This window comes from Bos indicus, chromosome 20, assembly GCF_029378745.1.
Source record: "Bos indicus isolate NIAB-ARS_2022 breed Sahiwal x Tharparkar chromosome 20, NIAB-ARS_B.indTharparkar_mat_pri_1.0, whole genome shotgun sequence".
In the NCBI taxonomy this organism is placed as follows: domain Eukaryota; kingdom Metazoa; phylum Chordata; class Mammalia; order Artiodactyla; family Bovidae; genus Bos; species Bos indicus.
The window spans coordinates 39044442-39067087 of NC_091779.1; the positions used below are offsets into that span (position 1 = coordinate 39044442).

Here is a 22646-nt window from a genome sequence, read left to right on the forward strand (position 1 = left end):
TCATAACTTTCCTTCCAAGGAGTAAGCGTCTTTTAATTTCACGGCTGCAGTCACCATCTGCAGTGATTTTGGAGTCCAAAAAAATAAAGTCTGACACTGTTTCCCCGTCTAGTTCCCATGAAGTGGTGGGACCGGATGCCATGATCTTCGTTTTCTGAATGTTGAGCTTTAAGCCAACTTTTTCACTCTCCACTTTCACTTTCATCAAGGGGCTTTTTAGTTCCTCTTCACTTCAAACTCCAGTACTTTGGCCACCGCATGCGAAGAGTTGACTCATTGGAAAAGACTCTGATGCTGGGAGGGATTGGGGGCAGGAGGAGAAGGGGACGACAGAGGATGAGATGGCTGGATGGCATCACTGACTCAATGGACGTGAGTCTGAGTGAACTCCGGGAGTAGGTGATGGACAGGGAGGCCTGGCGTGCTGCGATTCATGGGGTCGCAAAGAGTCAGACGCAACTGAGCAACTGAACTGAACTGAACTGAACTGATACATTCAAATATTCAGTCTTCCTAACAAATTATACCTTTCATCCTCTTAACACTCCCTCAATTAAGTGGCCTGTCAGTCATTTGACCATATGCATTGTTGAACACAATGAGCCTTGTGTGCCAAGCACGGTGCTAGGATTTAGGAAGCATTAGAAACACGCTCTCTGCCCTCCTGGGGATCATAATCTAGTGGGAAGGCTGAGGCAAGTATTGTGTCCCCAGGTCTTACCAGACTGACTTTAAAAAATATTAACTCTAGTAATTCCAGATGAGCCTTGTTCAAAGAGTTCATCCTAATAATTAAATTGAAGGTCTTTGCACCTTTTATCAAGAAAATCAGTGCTGCCTGAAAGTCTAAGGGTTACCATGTCTAAGCCTCATTTCCATGCAGTTCTTCTCCCCAACACACCTGCCAACTCTGCCCCTCCGTCTCAACACCTGCACACACCCTCATTCAGAGTCCATTCACTATGAACGGAATATCTGTCATTGGAGGTTTCATGTAAATTGGGTTTTTTCCAAAATTCTTCCAAAACATTTCCCTTTCCTTCAATCTGGCACTCCTAAATGAGGACAGGGAAAGGATCTCTTTGGAAAGGCTGTTATCTTACAGACCCTGCTGTTACTGGCAGAAGAATTGGGGTCAAAGAGCAAAGTTCACTCAAGAGTTAACTGATAAATCATTAGTAAACCTGTGTGCAAATTAAAAAACCCTATAATTATTAACATGACAACAGAATTTCCAGGTTTCCTCATTTCTCAATTATCTTTTTCAAGAAGAAATTCCAGTATTTTCCTAACTGATGAAATATATTCTGTATCTTAAAAGTAATTCACTATGTGGGAACTATAGATGGCAAGTCCCTTGACTGATGTCCTGACACTCCTATTTACCAGTCATGGGAAGTTCCTCATCTTCTCTGGTCTTATATAAAATGAAGAAAATTATACCTGATCTGCTTAAAGAGAGAATGAAAAGAACCAGAGCAAATGTTTCTTAACATCCTTTATAATTCAACAATAATTTCTATATAATATTCATTTTACCTCTGAACCTAGAAGATCTTAGAGTGTTATTTCAAATGCCTTCTACATCTGAAACTGTAGTCATGTCCAACTCTTTGTGACCATAAGGACTGTAGCCCACCAGGCTCCTCTGCCCATGGGCTTCCCCAGACAAGAATACTGGAGTGGGATTGAATACCCAGGGATCCAACCCGGGTCTCTTGCTTTATAGGCAGAGTCTTTACTGTCTGAGCCACTCCCAGATCTGAAGGGAACCTAATGTTTCCTCCTCATTCTAGTTTTCAGATTCAGTGGATATCACTGTCGCTATAAAAGTCAAAAGACCCAACATTTTGGAAAACAGTTTTGTGTCATGTTAATTCAGTTAAATGACAAGTTGATGTCATCTCACTGGAGTGCATTTAAAACATATATACATTTTGACCTAGAAATTTCTCTTCAGGAATTTGTCCAAAGTTAAAAAAAAAAAAACAGTTATTCTAGTGCACAAAGTTCTATGTCCTAGGATGCTGGAGAAAATACAGCTGTCCATCTATAGGGACTCACTAAGTAAAATAAATGGAGACTTCCAGCTTCTCCAACATGTAAAGGGCTTGGAAGATGTCACTCTCATTTTTACAAGAAGAAACTGAAAACCAATGGCTTTTCTTGAAGCCATCATAGAAGTGAGATTGCAGAGAGAAATGTCACTCTGGATCTAGAAATACAGGCAAGTCTTCAAAGTCACAGTCAAGACCTTCTTAATCTGGAGCCACAACTGGTAGAAATACATAACAGCAATGTTGAAAAATTGCTAGAGGCTGAGCGTGGACTAGCACGAGAATGCGAAACTCCCTGTTTGCCAGAGTTTTAGGAGGATCCTTAATTTTCTGGGCATCATCTACAGTACAGGAACACCACTAGATTTTCATGGTGAAGGTCCCTTTGGCTGGGGAAAAAGTGAATATGTTAGCTGCTCAGTCGTATCTGACTCTTTGCAACCTCGTGTACTGTGTCTCACCAGGCTCCTCTGTACATGGGATTCTCCAGGCAGGAATACTAGAGTGGATTGCCATGACCTTCTCTAGGGGATCTTCCTGACCCAGGGATTGAACCCAGGTCCCCCACATTGCTGGCAGATTCTTTACTGTCTGAGCCACCAGGGAAGCCCTTGGCTGGGGAAGGAGAAGAGTAACCATCACAAGATATACACAGAGACCTCACCTTAACACAGATTTGTTCTCCAGGGCAGACTTTGCAGGAGCCCCGTATCAGTTGGCAAAGTGCTCCAGCTACCTCTATGCTTCCTACCTCACCTAAGGGAGAAAATAAAGAACACAGTCAAAAGGAATAAGGGCTTCAAGGAAACAGACTGGGGAAACTGAAGCCAAGGAAGGGAGCAGAGGGCAGATTTTTTCTTTTTTTTTAGTTTATACTTACTGAAAATTCATAGATAAATACTTGTGACGATCACCCAGTTCAGAGACATAGGTCCACTAAAAGACAGATCCAATCATAAGATTTTAGGGCTTCAGTTTCCTAGTGGCTCACATGGTAAAGAATCTGCTTGCAATGCAGGAGACCAGGGTTTGATCCCTGGGTCGGGAAGATCCTCTGGAGAAGGGAATGGCTACCCATTCCAATATGCTTTCCTGGAGAGTTCCATGGCTAGGGGAGCCTGGAGGGCTACAGCACATGGGGTGGCAAAAAGTCAGACACGACTGAGCGACAAATGTAGTAACAGTGGATTATAGCTGAAAGAGCTGCCCTGGCTCTATTTAAAGAGAAGGAAGCCCTAAAATCACAGGGGACAAAACAAGGACACTAGAGGAATTTGAATCCTCTGGCACTTACAGCTACAGAAAACAAACACATCCCAGCTCTACCAGATTAACATAAAACCTCACAGTAAAAACTTATTTGCCTCAGGTCCTGTGACCTAATACATCACATCCATCTTTCATTTAAAAGTTTCCAGGGATGCTAAAATGATAGAGGAAAAAAATAATCTGAAGAGATAAATTAAGCATCAGAATCAGACTCAACTATGATGCAAATATTGGAGTTATCAGACAATTTTAAAATAATTATGATTAATATGTTCAATGTCCTAATGAGAAAGGCAGACATTGTGTAATATCAGATGAGTAAAGGAAGCAGAGAGATAGAAACTGCAAGAAAGAATTGAAAGGAAATGCTGGAAATCAAAAATGCGTAACAACAACAACAAACAAAAATTTTAAATGTCTTTGATTGGCTCATCAGTAGACTGAACATAGCTGAGGAAATGATCAGTGAATTTCCCAGATTAAAATAGAGTGGGGGAAAAAATAACAGAACCTCCAAGAACTTTGGGACAATTTCAAAAGATGTAATATGTGTATAATTAAAACACCAGAAGAAGAGAGAACAGGGAAGAAATACTGAAGTAACAATGGCCAAGAATTTTCCAAAATTAAATTAAACATATCACAGAATACTTCGAAAGAATTAGGAATGATGACTCAGATCTTTATTTTAAACGAAAAGCTATATTGTTGACTATAAGCAGTTTATGAAAAAAAATTGTGTATACATAGGTACACACATGAGAACGAATTTCTTCTGTTTTCACAGACAGCATATATTGTACTATGGTAATCAAAATAAATGTTTTTCCTTTTAAATAATGAGGGTACAAGTGCTCACTGTGAAATTATTCCGAGTGCCATGCTCTGCTTCCCCACTCTAGGCAGCCCCAGATGGGTACCTCTCACCTTAATAATCTTTAAACTTAAAGCCCCAAAAAAATCACAGATCAAAGGAGCTTACAGTCTGCAGTGTTCACAGAAGCAAAATAGATTACAGCCCAGGGGAGTTGAGGTCACGTGCCAGACTTCAGGAACTCGGTGTTTTCTCACCTCAGTCCAACAGTGTGACAGCTTAGGCAGCCCGGGGAGAGGCTGTGTTGCAACTGGTCTCACTGACGTGGGTCAGTCCCATGGCAGTTGACAAGCCAGACTGCATAATCATCTTCTACAAGCCCCCAAAGCAGAATGGGCTGGGAGCTGGGAACCCACACAAAAGTGGGCAATTTACATTGAATTTAAAACACTTTCTGTGCTTACCTGGTACCCTCACCTCTCCTGGGCATTTGGGATAAAAAGATTGTTTCCCAGATGTTTGTGAAGGATGTGGTCAAGCCAGTTGGTCCTCTGTGAAAGGCGACCCAAGACGTCCACCCTATATGGTATTTCCCCAACCCCACCCTTCTTGAAGGAGGAGATGGAGAGGATGTGACCACTGGTTGAGCCAAGAGCTGGATCCAGGCACTCAGAGGCCCCTCACCCCCTCTTCTGTCCTTGGCATGTGCGTTCTGCCCATCATTCACACAATGGGAACTGGTCCAAAGATGCAGGCTTGAGAGAGTAACGTGTACATTACTGGACAGTGTACCTGACTGACCTCATTTAAGGCCTCTATATAAGATTTTAAGGGGCTTCCCTGGTGACTCAGTGGTAAAGAATCCACCTGTCAATGCAGGAGACACGGGTTCAATCCCTGTTCTGGGAAGATGCCACATTCACGGAGCAACTAAACCTGTGCACCATGCCTATTGAGCCTGTGCTCTAGAGCCTGGGAACCGCAACTACTGAGCTCACTCGCTACAGCTACTGAATCTGAGCACCCTAGAGCCTGTGCTCCGCAACAAGAGCAGCCACTGCAATTAGAAGCCTGTGCATAACCACTAGAGAGTAGCCCCTGCTTGCCGCAACTAGAGAAAAGTCCAGGCAGCAACAAAGACTCAGCACAGCCAAACAGAAATTAAATAAAATTATTTTAAAAAATCATTTTGAGATTCCAGTGGGTAGGGTGCAAAGATCTACACTCCAAAGACAAGCCTCATAAGTAAGTTCCCTTGCTTATTAAATCTGCCACCTACCACTGTGGAGAGACCTGCCTCTTTCTTCTGTCTCTCCTTGCCTTCCATTAACAGGAGCCACTTTCCAAACCAACACCCCTTACCCTCCCAGCTCCAGTTGCCTTTGTCACTCTCCCCACTTAGGCACTGCCCTACTCCAGAGGCACCCACTCCAGAGCTGCTGGAAAATGTCTATTCACAGAAACCTGGATGGATTTGAAAAGCATGGCTCTGAGCGGGAAAAAAAAAAGTACACATACTTACATAAATTAAAAATGCGTTCACCCCGAACAATACACATTTTACAAGAATGTGTTGTTGTTTGATCACTTAGTCGTGTCCGACTCTGTGACCACATGGACTATAGCTCACCAGGCTCGTCTGTCCATAGGATTCTCCAGACAAGAATTCTGGAATGGGTTGCCATTTCCTTCTCCAGGGGGTCTTCCCGACCCAGGGATCAAACTGGGGTCTTCTACATTGCAGGTGGATTATTTACTGCTGAGTCAGTGGGAAGCCCTTTAGGAGAGTACTTATCAAGAAAAAGGTATACATTAAACACACAGAATAGTTACTTATGGAGGTTAAGGGTGCAGGAGAGGCAGGAGTGACAAATGGGAATTTAAGAAATTAAAGCATAGTAAAAATAAAGCCCCCTAAATCCTCAGCTCTCAACTTCTTGCACTATTCTGATACCTAAGGCAGCAGTCCAGGGCCTTCCCTAGCTATTCGACGCCCCTCTGCTTTTCCATGGGCCACCCTCTTCCCCATTAGTGCCTCCTGTCTTCCTCAAGACCCCCAACACCAACAGCAATGTCTTTACCTGTTCACTTCATGCATATCTTCCTTCTTTCTCTTTTTCGCTGTTTCCTTTCAAAGTCACTGACCCTTGGAACTGTATCCTGGCCCTTCTCCCATACCCATCATCACCCTTCCGAGACGTTCATCCAATGAGACCTTCATGGGACACAAAACTAACAAAATAGTCCAGGAGAACCAGAGGGTAGGACGCTGTGGGGGGCGGGGGGCGGGGAGGTTCCAGACGGAGAGAACATAATGTATACCTATGCTGATTCATGTTGATGTGTGGCAGAAACCAACACAATAGTGTAAAGCGATTATCCTTCAATTAAAGAAAGTCCAGAAGACTTTTGCTTTGCCTACCTGCCTTCTCTTTTCTCTCCTCCTCCCTCTCTCCTTCCCTCTCCCTCTTTCCTTTGCCCTTTCTCTCCCCTTAAGGCACTGTTGCCAACCACGGAAGCTCTGCGGCCCGCCGGAAGTGAAGGTAGTAATCCCTCCACGACTCCCCTCTGGAGCTCCTCCCCTTCCTTCCTAATCTCAAAGTCCATCTGGTCAGTAAGCAGTTGAGTCCTTGCTCCGTGGGAAGCACAGGTGTAATTGCTCCTGCTTCTGTGAGGACTTGCTTCCTGACTGGGAGAAATGACAGGAGCCTGGAGACATTTGCTGAGATCTTTGCACCTGAAAACCTTATCTCTCTGGATCCCCAAGACGTGCTTTTCCCTTAAGGGTGAGTGGAAACCAGGGGGATGTGGGTCAGTGGAAGGGTCAGTGAGAGCGGAAGGGCTGAGTTCTGGAGCTTGTTGCCTGGAATTCTCGAATTCCAGACAGATCATCTAAGACCTGTGGGCTAGACCCCACCTTGTCAAACCCAGTGCCCCCTTTTCATGTCCAATATTTTGTAATGCATCCTTTCATCCCGAAACGAAATTCATGGGTAATAAAATCAGACTAGACACAATTTTAAACTAAAAATATTTGCAGAAACATAAAGAGGAATTGGAGAAGGAAATGGCAACCCACTCCAGTGTTCTTGCCTGGAGAATCCCAGGGATGGGGGAGCCTGGTGGGCTGCCATCTATGGGGTCGCACAGAGTCGGACACGACTGAAGCGACTTAGCAGCAGCAGCAGCAGCAAAGAGGAAATAAAAGAAAGCAATTCAAATAATGAAGTATTAACTGTAGTATACATATGCTTGAACTACTTTAAAAGACATAAAGCATCCTCACAAATTTCTGCCATGCCCCTAAAATGTGGTACCCCCCCCCCAATTACTAACAAGGAAACTGAGCCTCAGAGAAGTCATTTACCCAAAGCCACCTGAGCCAGGACTAGACTGTGAACCTCTTCTTCCACACAGACTCTCCTTTTTCTCCAGCAGGAACAGACCTGGGGTGGCCAGGTCTGGTGGTAGCTTCATGTATTCCTGATTTTCACCCGTATCTTGTTTCACTAGGAGCCCACCACCTCCTCACTAATCTCTCTGATGAAATGTGAGCATAAGCAATCATCATCATCTCATTGATGAGACGTAGCAAGACCCCATGCCCCACAGGCCCTGAACAAAGGGGACCCTTTTCCATTGCCCTTTGATGATCAATTTTATCTTCATTTTCTCCACATCTTTCCTTTTCCTCTCTCCTGCCTTCCTCTTCCATTTGCTTTCTTCCCCCTTAACAGCTGTGATTCTTTGAAACTTAATATGTATCTGGTGCTCTCATCTTCAAACAAACTTCTTAGGGAATACTATTATCCCATTTCACAGATGAGACAGAAGGATAAAGGATCATTTAAAACTTTGATCAAAGGCAGCAATGTAGACATGACAACTTGAGATTCAAAGCCAGGTCTGTCTGACTCCAAAGTCAGAGTGATTCCACCAGGCCTTTTCTAAACCACTCTTCTTCCAGTCTGGTTTGGATTTCTCTTTTCCCCCAGTCATGGGTCCTTTGCCAGAACATTATTTAACTCCAACATTTTCTGTAGAAGGAGAAGGAGCTAGAATTATACCCAGAGTCTCATGCTCGGTAAAGAGGACGCTATCCTAAAAGTACCGGTTGTTGACAAGGCAAGAGAAAATACTGTCTCTGTTGGCCCTTCCCCTTTCCTACCCCAGCCCTGAGGGTTGTGGAGCTGGGCTGGGGGTGGGACCAGGTGAGGCTCGGTGCCTACAGATCTTGATCAACTCAGCAGGGACTCTTCCACCAAGGGCACTGGGGGGGAGAAGTCATCTTGCAAAAACCCACAACACATAGACATGGATGTCCTACTCTACCTGGCTTTTCAAAAACTTTGGTGCTTGACTTCCACTTTCTTACCTACTAGTCTTAAATACCTACCTGCTTGTTTGTTCATCCAAGCACACACTCATTGAACACACACTTCTTATGGACCTGCTGGGTTCTACAAATAAACATTTAGTCAATAAGTAATTGAGCACTTACCCCTGTGCTTAAACTAAGCCACAGTGAGCAAAACAAAACCTTGGCCCTTATGTGTCTCAATGGGGGAGACTGAGGATAAACAGAAAATTGCATAAATATATTTTTAAAATATCCAGTAGAGATATGGGCTATAAATTATGGTGAGGGGATAGAAAAATAAAATGAGGGGAGGGGGAGACAGGGTCCATGTTAGATAGGAAGATCACCTGGTGTAAGTATTGCCAGATATGCAAAAAAAAAAAAAAAGTGTCACAATCCTTATGTAACACCTACACATATATTGTGTGATATATGTGTGCACGGAATATTTAGCCTTGCCTCTGTTTGACAGGCACAATCACGTTAGGCTAACTATATCCATAAAGTTACAGAAGCAATTTGTTTTTTGGATGAAAGAGTATAGAAAATATCTTCAGTTCAGTTCAGTCGCTCAGTTGTGTCCGACTCTTTGCGACCCCTGAATCGCAGCACGCCAGGCCTCCCTGTCCATCACCAACTCCCGGAGTTCACTCAGACTCACGTCCATCGAGTCAGTGATGCCATCCAGCCATCTCATCCTCTGTCGTCCCCTTCTCCTCCTGCCCCCAGCATCAGAGTCTTTTCCAGTGAGTCAACTCTTCACATGAGGTGGCCAAAGTACTGGAGTTTCAGCTTTAGCATCATTCCTTCCAAAGAAATCCCAGGGCTGATCTCCTTCAGAATGGACTGGTTGGATCTCCTTGCAGTCCAAGGGACTCTCAAGAGTCTTCTCCAACACCACAGTTCAAAAGCATCAATTCTTCAGCACTCAGCCTTCTTCACAGTCCAACTCTCACATCCATACATGACCACAGGAAAAACCATAGCCTTGACTAGACGGACCTTTGTTGGCAAAGTAATGTCTCTGCTTTTCAATATGCTATGTAGGTTGGTCATAACTTTCCTTCCAAGGAGTAAGCATCTTTTAATTTCATGGCTGCAGTCACCATCTGCAGTGATTTTGGAGCCCAAAAAATAGTCTGACACTGTTTCCACTGTTTCCCCATCTATTTCCCATGAAGTGATGGGACCAGATGCCATGATCTTTGTTTTCCGAATGTTGAGCTTTAAGCCAACTTTTTCACTCTCCACTTTCACTTTCATCAAGAGGCTCTTTAGTTCCTTTTCACTTTCTGCCATCAGGATGGTGTCATCTGCATATCTGAGGTTATTGATATTTCTCCCAGCAATCTTAATTCCAGCTTGTGCTTCTTCCAGCCCAGCCTTTCTCATGATGTACTCTGCATATAAGTTAAATAAGCAGGGTGACAATATACAGCCTTGACATACTCCTTTTCCTATTTGGAACCAGTCTGTTGTTCCATGTCCAGTTCTAACTGTTGCTTCCTTACCTGCATACAAATTTCTCAAGAGGCAGGTTAGGTGGTCTGGTATTCCCATCTCTTTCCGAACTTTCCACAGTTTATTGTGATCCACACAGTCAAAGGCTTCTTAGCCATGCCTTTTTTACTAATTAGCTAAATTGGAGCTCGTGGTAAAGAATTCACCTGCCAGTGCAGGAGATACAAGAGACTCAGGTTCGATCCCTGGGTCAGGAAGATCCCCTGGAGGAGGAAATGGCAAGCCACTCCAACATTCTTGCCTGGAGAATCCCATGAACAGAGAAGCCTGGTGAACTACAATCCATGGGGTCTCAAAGAGTCCAACACAACTGAGCGCGCACACACACACACACACACACAGGATTATTGAATGTATAACATGTTCAGGCAGGTGGGTATACACTCAAACATACTGTTTTGCTACCATCTGCCTTCTGTCCCACAAGGAGGGGTGCATAGGAGAGCGAATTAATTGCACATAACACCCATTTCCAGCTGAGAAACTTCCCAAAACTCCTGCAAAGTCTTTCCTAAGAAAAACATTCAAATTAGCCTAAAAGTAGGTGTTCCACCTACACCACCAGACCATCCTTTCTGCCATCTGAGGACTGATCTAAGCCCATCAGAAGGCTAGGAGGGACTCAGACTAGGCTTGCCCCCAAAAGTGCCAAAAGGAAGGACAAGAGTCACCAGCCTCAGAATCAGGCAGAGCTCTTGCTAGTGAACAACGTCAACTGGCCCCGGTTCACTTTAAGCAAAAGAACACTTATTGGAAGGATATGGAGGGAAGGTGGGAGGTGTTTGTAAGAATCAACAGGATGGTGAGGGGTGGCTCAAAAGTGCAAACACCTCACTTTTAATCACGTCCTCAGCTCTAAGGTGAGTGATAATATCTTCCTTTCTAAACCCATTGGCTATGCCAAGTATCAAATGAGACACCCAAAGTGACAAGTTTGTTTTGTTTTGGTTTGGTTTTGAATTTTTAATTAAATATATTTATTTCGGGTTTTGTTTTTTTAATTGGAATATATTTGCTTTACAATATCATGTTAGTTTCTGCTGTACAGCAATGTGGATCAATGATACATGTACATATATCCCCTCTTTTTTGGATTTCTTTCCCATTTAGGTCACCACAGAGCACTGAGTAGAGTTCCCTGCGCTATACAGTAGGTTCTCATCAGTTATCTATTTTATACATGAGTGTACATATGTCAATCCCAATCTCCCAGGCCATTCCCCCCTCGACAGCTTTTTTAAAGTGACTTAATATGCTATGCAGAAATAAGGTGTCATTAGCACTTTAATAAATTTCTTTAATGTTCTACCAAGTATGAGCATTGTATATTTTCAAATGTTATAGAACCTTTTTTTTTTCATTTGAAAGAGTCACAAGCTCTTGATAAATTTCCACTCTGTGTTGAAAGCTGGTTATGAATATTAAAAAAGTTTTTATCATTACAAAGAGAAGTTCCCCTAGAATTTTCACCTGGAAATCCCCATGTGCACACACACAATTTCCAGGAGTCTCAGAGAATCTTTATTAACCTTCAAATCTATGGCATCCTCAAAACAGAGGTAAAAAAAAAATTATTTTGAAAAAAAAACAGAGGTTATTTTGACTAGAGAATGCAGGCAATTAACCATGTATTTAGGTTTTTTCTAGTAAATAATGAAAACTGAAGCATTTTGCTTCTTTTTGTCCATTGATTATTGTATTTTCTATTTTGTTGAGTTTGGGTTGTTTAGCGAGAGAGATTTTCAGCTGTTTTAAGATGTTATCTACATTTTTTTCTTTTTCATTAAAGTACAAACAGATTAGTTTCATGTAGACGAATAGTGATTCAATATTTTTATAAACTATATTCTATTTAAATACTTATAAAATATCGGCTATATGCCCTGTGCTATACAATATATTCTTGTGCCTTACTTATTTTATACATAGTGAAAGTGAAGTCGCTCAGTCGTTTGCAACTCTTTGCGACCCCATGGACTGTAGCTCCTCTACTCATGGGATTTTCCAGGCAAGAGCACTGGACTGGGTTGCCATTTCCTTCTCCAGGGGATCTTCCCAACCCAGGGATCAAACCTGGGTCTCCTGCATTATAGGCAGACACTTTACCATCTGAGCCACCAGGGAAGTTATACATAGTAGTTATACCTTTTAATCTCCTACCCATGTCTTGCCCCTCCCCCCATCCTTCTCACCACTGGTAACCCCTAGTTTGTTCTCTATATCTGTGAGTTGGTGTTTCTTTTTTGTTATTAATATGGTTATTCACTTGTTTTATTTTTTGGATTCGACATATGTTATCTAGACTTATTTTACTTGTTGACATTATTTTTCCTACTTAATAACTAATCTTTCTTCCTTCCCTCTTCCTTCCTGAGAGCAGAATTTTATGAATTTCATTTTGAGCCCTCATTTCACCATCATATTCCCATGAATTTGGTGAATAAACAAATGAATGATTGAATATACCTACCTTGACCACTTAAAATTCAAGTTTTTCTTTATCAAATTTTTCCAACTCTCCTTATTGTCCTCTCCAGACCACTTTCATAATTTCCTGTAACTTTGGAGTCAAGAGACCTTTCAGTCTCCTCAGTGGGTAACTTCAGTTTTACAGATAGGAAAATGAGACTGCAGGATTGAAGAGAATTTGAATTCTTAGAAACACTCAGAATTTTTTTCCCCATCTCAGAAGAGCAACTAATGTAGAGAGAGACAATGAAAAGCTTTTCAAAAGGTGAAATTCTCAGAAAACTTAGGTTTATTTTGGGGTCATTTTTATATACGGGTAGCCAAAGCCATTTGCTTTTAAAGTAAGAGCAAATTAATGACATTCGTGACTATTTTAGAGCAGAAAAGTGAATGAACTCTTTCATGAAAGAAATAAAACATATTCAGAGTCATTACTTTCCAGCTCATTTAAAAACACAATTGTTCATTGTGTTTCTCAGGATGGTGACCCCATAGCCACACAAAACTCCAACATTACATCCATGGATTCAAACTTTCATGCTGAACAAGAGAAATCATTTGCCGAGCTCTCTCGACCTGTAAAATTATCTCTGTACTGACCTTGAACCTCAAAATAGCAGCATTCTTTTCCAAGAGTACTTATAAAGTTTCTAGACATCTCTTTCAGCTCCAGTGTTCTCTGATTCTATTATTCCATCCCCTGCTATATAGAGGGGTCAAAATCTGTGATGGAAGAGGAGGGTGGAGGTGGCCAGTGAATGAGCAAAATGGTACCAGGCTTGGAGTCAGAAACTCAAAGTTTTGTTCTTCTTCTGTAGCTAACTGGCTTGGTGTTCTTAAATTAATTCACCACTTTAGGGTGGCTTCTACGTCTATAAAATGAGCATCTTGACCAAAAGCAAAAAAAAAAAAAATCTAAGCTTCCTTCTAGCTCCAAATATTTAATGATTCCTCTGGCTCCAGTTTATCTTGTGTTTGTTCTGGTCTTGTGTTTTCATGGACTTTGAGTTGTGTTTTATAAGAAGGTTTTGTCTTCTAGGTCTCCTTGCATGTACATATTATTACAGTCCATGGCCTAGCACCCCTTTTTCGTCCTCCCCAACAATAAATAGTCAACAGCCATTCATTCCCTGTTTATTGAGAGCCAACCCAGTACCAGAAACTGGGATTGGCACTGGGATTCAGGGACCAGGCAGCCCAAAGCTTAGAAAGCACCTCCATTAACAGAAAGGATGTACTCCAGCAACCCCCCAGCCCTGAGGGAAGTTTGAGCTGAACAGAGAATTGCAGTCCTTACAGTTCGGCAGAAGAGGGAGGAGCCTCCCAAGTTTGTGAGGAACCAAAGCGGGAGAAACCATGACTTTCCCCAGTAACTTCGGTGCCTTCCCTCAGATTCAAGAGGAACTCTTTTTTCCTCCAGAAAATTCATTATTTTTTATTTTTAATTTTATTGAAGTATAGTTGATTTACAATCTTGTGTTTATTTCTGCTATACAGCAAGTGATTCAGCTATACATACATACATATGCATTCTTTTTCATATTCTTTTTCATTATGGTTTATCACAAGATATTAAATACAGTTCCCTGTGCTATACAGGAGGACCTTGTTGTTTAAGAAAATTCATTATTGGAATTCCCTGGCTAGGCAGTGGTTAGAACTCTGCCTTTTCACTGCTAAGGGCCTGGGGTCAATTCCTGGTCAGGGAACTAAGATCCTGCAAACCTCAATGAATGGCCGAAAAAACAAAAAGTTAATTATTAAGGGACCTCAGTCCGGGGCCTGTGCAGGTGTCTGGACACTGGCCTGGTGACATAGGAGGCCAGAAAATTCCATTCTCTGATCATGCTCAGCGCCTCCACTTTGGGTTTTTGTTTTGTTTTGCTATTTATTTATTTTATTGGAATATAATTGCTTTACAATGTTGTATTAGTTTCTGCCAGACAATGAAGTAAATCAATTACATGTAGGCATTTGTGACTGAGATGCTCCCAAGCAGGACACCCATCACCTCGCCTCTTTCCCTACCTCCAGTTACCTTCCCCCACATCTCAGACCGCCCCTCTGGCACCATAAGCACCCCAACCCCTTCACCTTTGGGGAGGCACTTCTGAGACTTGTCCTCAATTCTCCTTGCCTGGCTGCCTTGTAATAAACTCTTTCTGAGCTGTTTAAAAAAAAAAAAAGATACCTCAGTTTTAAATCCAAACTAAAATTTAAATGATTTTCTCAAAACTAAGAAATAAAATTGCCCTCAGGACTTTGATTTGGGTGACGACAGGTCATTTTTACGAATAGGCCTGTGTGATGCTTAGTTAAGGATACTAACCCACTCCGCTTTCAGCCCGTGCTTTCTGGACATCTGTGACCAGGTGCAGTCTTCATACAAAGCCCAGCATGCCACCATGTGACTTCACACCTGAAAGATACCAGGTAAGCGTCGAGGTTTTAGGAGAACTCCAGTGAGGCGGTTCTTCTCGGGAGGGCTCCTCAAGAAAGACCCACAGACTGCCCTGCCTGCCACTGAGCCATCTCAGATATCACAGCCTTCAAGTCAGTGGGAACCTCCGAACTCTCTTACCCCACTCAGTGGTATTGTATGAAGTGAGTGTGTGTGTGTGTGAGAGAGAGAGAGAAAGAGAGCGAGAGGCAGAGATGGGGAGACAAAGCAGAGGGAGACAGAGAGTACAAGGAAGAGACTGTCCACAACCATACATGTATCACAGGGATACAAGTATACATGTACACACCGGAAGAAATACACAGACCACACGTGTGATGGCACACATTTCGTTCTAGCCCATCTGTCAGTGCCTGATCTGACCTTCCTGAGTCCGCCATCAGAAGGTGTCGAGTTCTCATTTTGCAGTCATGCAATAAATATTGGACTCGTTCTCTCTCCTTTCCTCTCTTTCTCTCTCACTCTTTCTCTCTCCAACCTCCCCCTCTTCATTCTACATGACGTTCATAAGTTAGAAACTGTAGAATCGATAAAGTCAGGAGGGACCCACAGAGACAAGAACAATAGGACAGAAGCTTTATAATTAAAGTCATGAACACTACAAGCACTCCGTTTTTTTTAATCCTCCAAAAAAAAAGAAATTAGAGGGAAAAAAACAGCTTCAGACATTTATTTCAGTCTCTTTTTTCACAGCTAAAATCAACTCAAAGCCAAGGCTTTCTATGGAGAGGTAGAAAATTCCAGCCTCCTTCTTCATGTTTTGGAGACGGTAATGGCAACCCACTCCAGTACTCTTGCCTGGAAAATCCCATGGACGGAGAAGCCTGGTAGGCTGCAGTCCATGGGGTCTTCATGTTTGATGTAGAAAAGGATCAAAGGGCCACATGAATAATTTCCTCCACTTGAGAGGAAGGCTCTGGGTGTATCTTGCAAGGAGGTCCCTGGGCAAAGAGCCACCCTGGTGAGCGAGGGCGTGGGGAGCCCAGATGCTGCTGTGTGGACCTGCTGTTGATCTGTAAGCAACGTGGGAATAAGGAAGATGCTAAGCACTTAACTCTTGTCTAATTACAGTCCCTGGCCTATAGCCGAGTCCTGGAGATCCATAAGCAACATCTCTCTCCTGTGCACACCGCCTATTTCCCGGAGCCCCTGTTGCTCCACCAGGGACACGTGGAGTGGCTCTTTGATCATGAGGGAAACAGATACCTGGATTTCTTTTCTGGGATTGTCACTGTCAGTGTTGGTCACTGCCACCCGTGAGTATCCTTAAAATTTCTAGATTTTTCACCCCAAGAGAATATATGGAAAACAGGCTAACGATCATATTAGTGACTCAGAACCTCCATGAAAAACTCTCTCTCTTTAGGCACATGGCAGTTTGTGGCTAACGTGCTCCTTCCTATTTTCTGGGTAACAGTGAAAACAACAACAACAAAAATCTTTGCACCATGCCTTGCCTTTTCTTAACAATTCAAGATTTTGTCATCCTCATGGTACATGTGATGGGATGTGTACCATGCGATTAGAGTATGGCTGTGTGTGTGTTTCTCCTCAGTAGTAGCTATAGCTTTTCAAAGAGAAGGTATGCTCTGAGGAAAGGGCAGTGAAAGTCAAAGTGTTAATCACTCAGTTGTGTCCGACTCTGTACAACCGCATGGACTGTAGCCTGCCAGGCTTCTCTGTCCATGGAATTCTCCAGGCAAGAATACTGGAGTGGGTAGCCATTCCCTTCTCCAGGAGATCTTCCTGACCGAGGGATCAAACCTGGGTCTCCTGCATTGCAGGCAAATTCTTTACCACTGAGCCACCAGGGAAGCCCAGAGAAGGAGAGCAGAAGAGGAAAGGGCAGAGAAGAAGGGAAAGTCCAGTATTCTCAGAGTACACAGGGCAGGTGTGGGGGGGATAAGAGATAATGAGAAATGAGAAATCACTTCTAATCCAACTCTTCTTTATCAACTCTGCAATGGAGGAGGAGAGAAAGGAAGATAAGAAGACGATGTAACTAACCAGAGCTGAAAATTTATACCAGAAGTGAATGACTGCGTTAATTTTGAGATTTTCTGTGATTCTGATCATCAGCCCACATGCGGATACCCTGGGCAGGTCCCTCTGTGGTCCGTTTTGTTTGAGTGCAGCCATCTCATTTTAAGATCTGTTCTGGCTTGCGTTTAATAATCTGACCAATAAAACTCATAGTACATGGGGCAAAAATAAAGCACCAAGTCTTAATAAGGTATGGGCCCTTCTGTGCAAGAGAGGGTGAAAGGTCTTTTCCATGAGCACCTGTAAGGCCATGAGGAGGGAGTTATACTCCCAGGTCCAGCCTTCACCTGTTCCTGCCTCAGCTGTCTGCATCTTCAGGAGGAACTAGTCCCAAACGAAGGTTTCCCAGGTGGCGCTAGTGGTAAAGAACTCGTCTGCTAATGCAGGAGATGAAACAGACGCAGGTTCCATCCCTGGGTCAGAAAGATCCCCTGAAGTAGGAAATGACAACCCACTCAAGTATTCTTGCCTGAAGAATCCCATGGATGGAGGAGCCTGGCGGGCTATGGTCCATAGAGTCACAAAGAGTCAGACATGACTGAAGCAACACAGTACATACACACAGTCCTATACCACATTCTGAGGAGTGTGAAGAATAAATTTCACATACAGTTTAAAACATAAGATAAACATGCATGAAAGAAGTAAAGAAAAAATGAAGTAGAGAGCATTTTTAAACAGTCACATTGAATCCTCCCAATTACATGCAACATGGTGTCTGTGAATGAACCCCTCCTACTGGCTCCCCTGACCTTGGTGCATCTCCTGGCCACCCACTGACCATTCACCTCGTCCCTCTGACCCCCTAACTCTGGGTGTTTCAGGCTCTTTCCTAAGCCCACCCCTCTTCTCTCTATACTCCCTTCTTCTCTTGTTATTTCCCCCATAGAATTGGTCTCACCCCATCTCTCCACCTCTTCTCACTTGGTTGCTACATTTCAGCAGCCTCACCCAGCTGTTCAGCCTCGGCTCCTCACCAAGCTATGATAACATGTCTAAGACACCCAACGTGGGCAGTAAGATGCCCCACGTCTCCCTCAGCCTCCAGGATACCCCCTGCCCATGATATTCCACCATTAGCTGCAAATCGACATTACAAAAACCAAATCCACTGTGCTTCCCACAAAGCTGTTTCTAGTCTATTCATTTATTCAAGTAGCACATATGAGCCACCTCCTCTGGGTAAGTCCTTGCTAGGAGCTGGGTAGTTAAACAAGACTCGTGCTTCTCAACCAACCCTGGGGTTTCCCCCGATATCACAGGCAAGAATACTAAAATCATCTTGGACCCTTTTCTGCCTTTCACTCCATATAACCAACCTGATACCAAGATCTAGTTTCCCTCCACTGAAATGCCTTTCCCTACTAGCCCCTCTCAGGAAGTTCCAGTGTCCTAGTTCGTGGACATGGAAGACTACCATGCCTTCCAGGTAACTGGCCTCACCAATTCCAGTCTTCCCTCCTACCTTCTTGTGGCTCTCAGATTTATTTTGCTAAATAATGCTTTTGTCAAGTGTCTTTTCCACTTAAGAGTTTATTAATAATCCACAATTTTCTGAAGTGAGTTCTGTGGGACACTGATCACAGGAAAGTTTCATTGTTAAAGGGTTCCATTAAAAAATAAGGTTGGGAAACACTTTAAACTCCATCTCTCCCTCCTGGGGAGACACAGGGCACATTAGCCTATTAAAGGTACTGATAAGTCCTGCAGTAAAGAATTTGATCTGGTATTCCTCAAAATTGTTTAACCACTGAACTGATTTTTTTTTTTTTTTTTTTTTTTTGGTGTATCAATTATTGATAACAGACTTCAGCCGTTTCTCTTCTTTGGATCAAGTTCAAACACCTTGTCCTGTCTTTTCAAGGCATTCCAAGTCAGGTCTCACATATTTATATACCTTTAGTTCCTTCTTTCCCTCAATGTGAGACTTTGGATCCTTCACAGAATGTGATAGCAGAATGTTCATCAACACCAACCACTACTAAGACCCAAATCTTGGAATCTTCTTTAAAGGAAAAGTTGTTGATCTTATAAACATATGTTTGATTGAGCTATAATTCTTTAGACTAAAATGGAAAGACACCCAGGTTTACATGTAGTCTTCTCTATTTTCCAAACTCTTTAAAGCATAGTTAATAAGAAAATCTAGTTAGAAGAGATTATAACTTCAAAATTCCTTCTTCACTAGGAATTTATCTTTTAAAATCGCCAGCAATCAATCATTTAGTCTCCTGTTGAACACATCTCTTGGTCGGGAATTCATTACCTTTTGAGGCAATACGTTCCATTACCAGATACCTCTGGTGGCTAGAGAAGCTCTTTCTTGTGTTTGGATGAAATCTGCCTCTGGAAACTGTTTGATAAATACCCATAGGGTTTAATTCAGTGGTCAGTGTTGTGTGGGGAGGGACATGCCCGCTGCAGTGTGGGTAACTCTGCCCTTCTGTTTATCCAGAAAAGTAAACGCAGCGGCGCAAAGGCAGCTGGGCCGCCTGTGGCATACAAGTTCTGTCTTCTTCCACCCTCTGATCCACGAATATGCAGAGAAGCTTTCAGCACTTCTTCCTGAGCCTTTGAAGGTCTGATGCTTATAACTCAAAGGGGCAGGATCTGCTGATCCCAGGGAAGCCAGACGGGGAAATGAGAATATGGGTGCAGAATCTGGTCTGTGCACTGAACATCTAAAGTGAGTGTACTAGTAGCCATGTCTGAAAGCACTCAAGGAGAAGAGAGAAGTCAATGAATTGCTGCTAAAACCAGTTGACATTCACTTCATCAGCTCCAAGTGGCTGCCTCTCCTTGATCATTCTCCTTACCATATCTTTGCAGACATCACTTAAGGGGTGCCCCAGCCTTCCTGACACTCTCCTCTGTGTTACTCAGGAAGTTTTCATCTTTTGGCTCCACAGTGCCTCTGCCAAGTCATTGGCATTTCTTCTTTAACAAAGAGTGAAGCCATTTTTTTTAGAAAATTAATATACCGTTAAATTCATTTGGTCTGAGATGCAGTTTGATATTTTTGCTAAATGGGATGTTTTTCTGCATCTGAAATGATTGACTTTTTTAACTGGATTGAGAAGTTAAAATGTTGGCCAAAATTTGCATTTCGGGATTCAATGAGTTAATATCTGTGTGAAACAGTGCACCGTACCTAGTGTCAGCTATGATTGTTATTTTACCATATTATCTAAGTACCCTACTTCCTATACAATCTAAAAGAGATGAAGAGAAATAGCTGTAACCTAAGTTTAGGGCAGGACTCCAAACTCTTGGTTACCTCAGTCAGGAACCCCAACACTGGATCCAGCGAATTTGGATGGTGTTGAGTGCTTGTGCATGCTCAGTCGTGTCCAACTCTTTGCAACCTCGTAGACTGTAGCCCACCAGGCTCCTATGTCCAAGGAATTTTCCAGGCAAGAATATTGGAATGGGTTGCCATTTCCTACTCCAGGGGATCTTCCCGACCCAGGGATCGAACTGTGTCTCCTCCATCTCCTGCGCTGGCAGGCAGATTCTTTACCAACTGCATCACCTGAGAAGCCCCTTAGATGGTGCTACCTAGCCTTAAAGTTCATTTGATGGATCCTACTCTAAAACCTAAAATCAGGAAGGATCCAGTGCCCTTGAGTGCCCCCGAGTGCCCCCTTTCCTTCAACCAGGATGAGCTGCACTTTTCATCCTGGTTTGTTTGCTCACTTTTTTTTAACATTCACAAACACTGAACAGACAGGCTGGGATATCCTCTGGGGGCCTCTGGGCCAAGCCTTCAGAGTCGAGCAGGATGATTCAGTTTCAAGAGCCAAGAGACCAACTTCTCAGATTCCCTTGACCACTAACCACTGTACATCTCAGCAAGCCTCTCCATCTTAGCACTTCGAAGAACATCAAGTAATTCTAATGGAAGCCTGGAATGTTTCACAATTTGGACAATCCCTTAGCCACTGTTGTATCTCTAATGCTCAGCAGCTGCTCAATGAAGAGCTATAGAATCAATAATTAAATGATGAAACTCCATGGGGTCGCAAAGAGTCAGACACGACTGAGTGACTGAACTGACTGGTATGAAGGGAACTCTTCTTAATAATCAGAGGCTGGGATACACTCACAATTTCAAATGAATTGAATAATATCTGTGTTTCATGACCATGTGTATTTTTTTCCTCCAGGTCGTTTTCTTGGTGAACAGTGGTTCAGAAGCCAATGACCTAGCCATGCTGATGGCCAGAGCACACTCAAACAGCACAGACATCATTTCTTTCAGGTAACCACATCTTGGAATATTCATTTTAACACTGACTCACCCCAATATTAAATGTTAATCTCTAAAATATAGCCTAGAGCAGGAGAGAGACTTTCACAGGGGTGTTTTTCTAATTTCAGGTTTTAGGGTAGGACCCATCAGATGAATTTTATGGCTGGATAGCACCATAAAAATTGGCCTGATCCAAGTAGGGGTCCCTGACTGAGGTCACTAATAAAGAGTTTGGAAGCCTAGTTATGTCATAAATTCTCTATGAAATTAAAAAGAAGGCTACAAGACAGCTTTTTAACTTTAAAGATATGGTATAGAAACTAACACATTGTCTGGAGGAGGAAATGGCAACCCGCTCCAGTATTCTTGCCTGTAGAATCCCATGGACAGAGGAGCCTGACCAGCTACAGTCCATGGGGTCACAAAGAGTCAGAGACGACTCAGTTACTAAACAACTAAACAATGACAACAACAAAGATGAAATAGACTGGTCATAAATTGATCATTATTGAATCTGAGTGATGGCTGTCTAGGGGGGAGTCATTGTAATATTCTCTCTTCTTTTGTATATTTCTAAGTTGTCCATAGTAAAGGTTTTTTTTAATAAATGCTGCGAGTATAAAAAAAAAGAAAGAAACTAACACATTATTAATCAACTATGTGCTGTGCGCTAAGTCACTTCTGTTGTGTCTGACTTTTTGCAATCCAATGGACTGTAGCCCACCAGGCTCCTCTGTCCATGGGATTTCCCAGCAAGAATACTGGAGTGGGCTGCCATGCCTTCCTCCGGGGGATCTTCCTGACCCAGGGATCGGACCCACATCTCTTATGTCTCTTCCATTGGCAGGTGTGTTCTTTACTACTATCACCACCCAGTATGCTCCAAAACAAAATACAAATTTAAAAAGAATAAATTAAAAGTAAAAAGATATAATGGTATTGACTGCACCCTATGCCAGATAGTGAAAGACTGGTCTGCACCCCCAGAAGCTTTGCCATGTGACACTGAACTCACTTTTATCTCTGCTTATGATAAGAAGCCATATACTTATTTCACAGTGCCAGTTGTACCATTTTTCACTTTCTCTAAATGCAGAGTTCAGTTCAGTTCAGTTCAGTTGCTCAGTCGTGTCCGACTCTTTGCAACCCCATGGACTGAAGCATGCCAGGCTTCCCTGTCTATCACCAACTCCTAGAGCTTGCTCAAACTCATGTTCATTGAGTTGGTGATGCCATCCAACCATTTCATCCTTTGTTGTCCCCTTCTCCTCCTGCCTTCAATCTTTCCCAGAATCACGGTCTTTTCCAATGAGTCAGTTCTTCTCATCAGGTGGCCAAAGTATTGGAGTTTCAGCTTCAGTATCAGTCCTTCCAATGAATATTCAGGACTGATTTCCTTT

At 42.9% G+C, this 22646-nt stretch overlaps 1 protein-coding gene and 1 non-coding gene across 3 annotated transcripts in view; one reads left to right on the forward strand and one right to left on the reverse strand.

Moving 5' to 3' along the window:
• The first annotated feature begins 6743 nt into the window (after window positions 1-6743).
• The window catches only part of AGXT2 (alanine--glyoxylate aminotransferase 2), a 43058-nt gene continuing 27155 nt past the window's right edge, over window positions 6744-22646 (forward strand). For both annotated transcript variants that reach the window (XM_019983076.2, XM_070774783.1), the window contains exons 1-5: window positions 6744-6926; window positions 14835-14923; window positions 16023-16207; window positions 19450-19573; window positions 21161-21255. In XM_019983076.2, coding sequence (XP_019838635.2) covers window positions 6839-6926; window positions 14835-14923; window positions 16023-16207; window positions 19450-19573; window positions 21161-21255 — 581 coding nt within the window. In that variant the 5' untranslated portion in view covers window positions 6744-6838. The remainder of the gene's footprint in view (window positions 6927-14834; window positions 14924-16022; window positions 16208-19449; window positions 19574-21160; window positions 21256-22646) is intronic.
• Window positions 12074-12145, reverse strand: TRNAY-AUA (transfer RNA tyrosine (anticodon AUA)). The gene has a single exon. It is a non-coding gene; the product is annotated as a tRNA-Tyr (tRNA).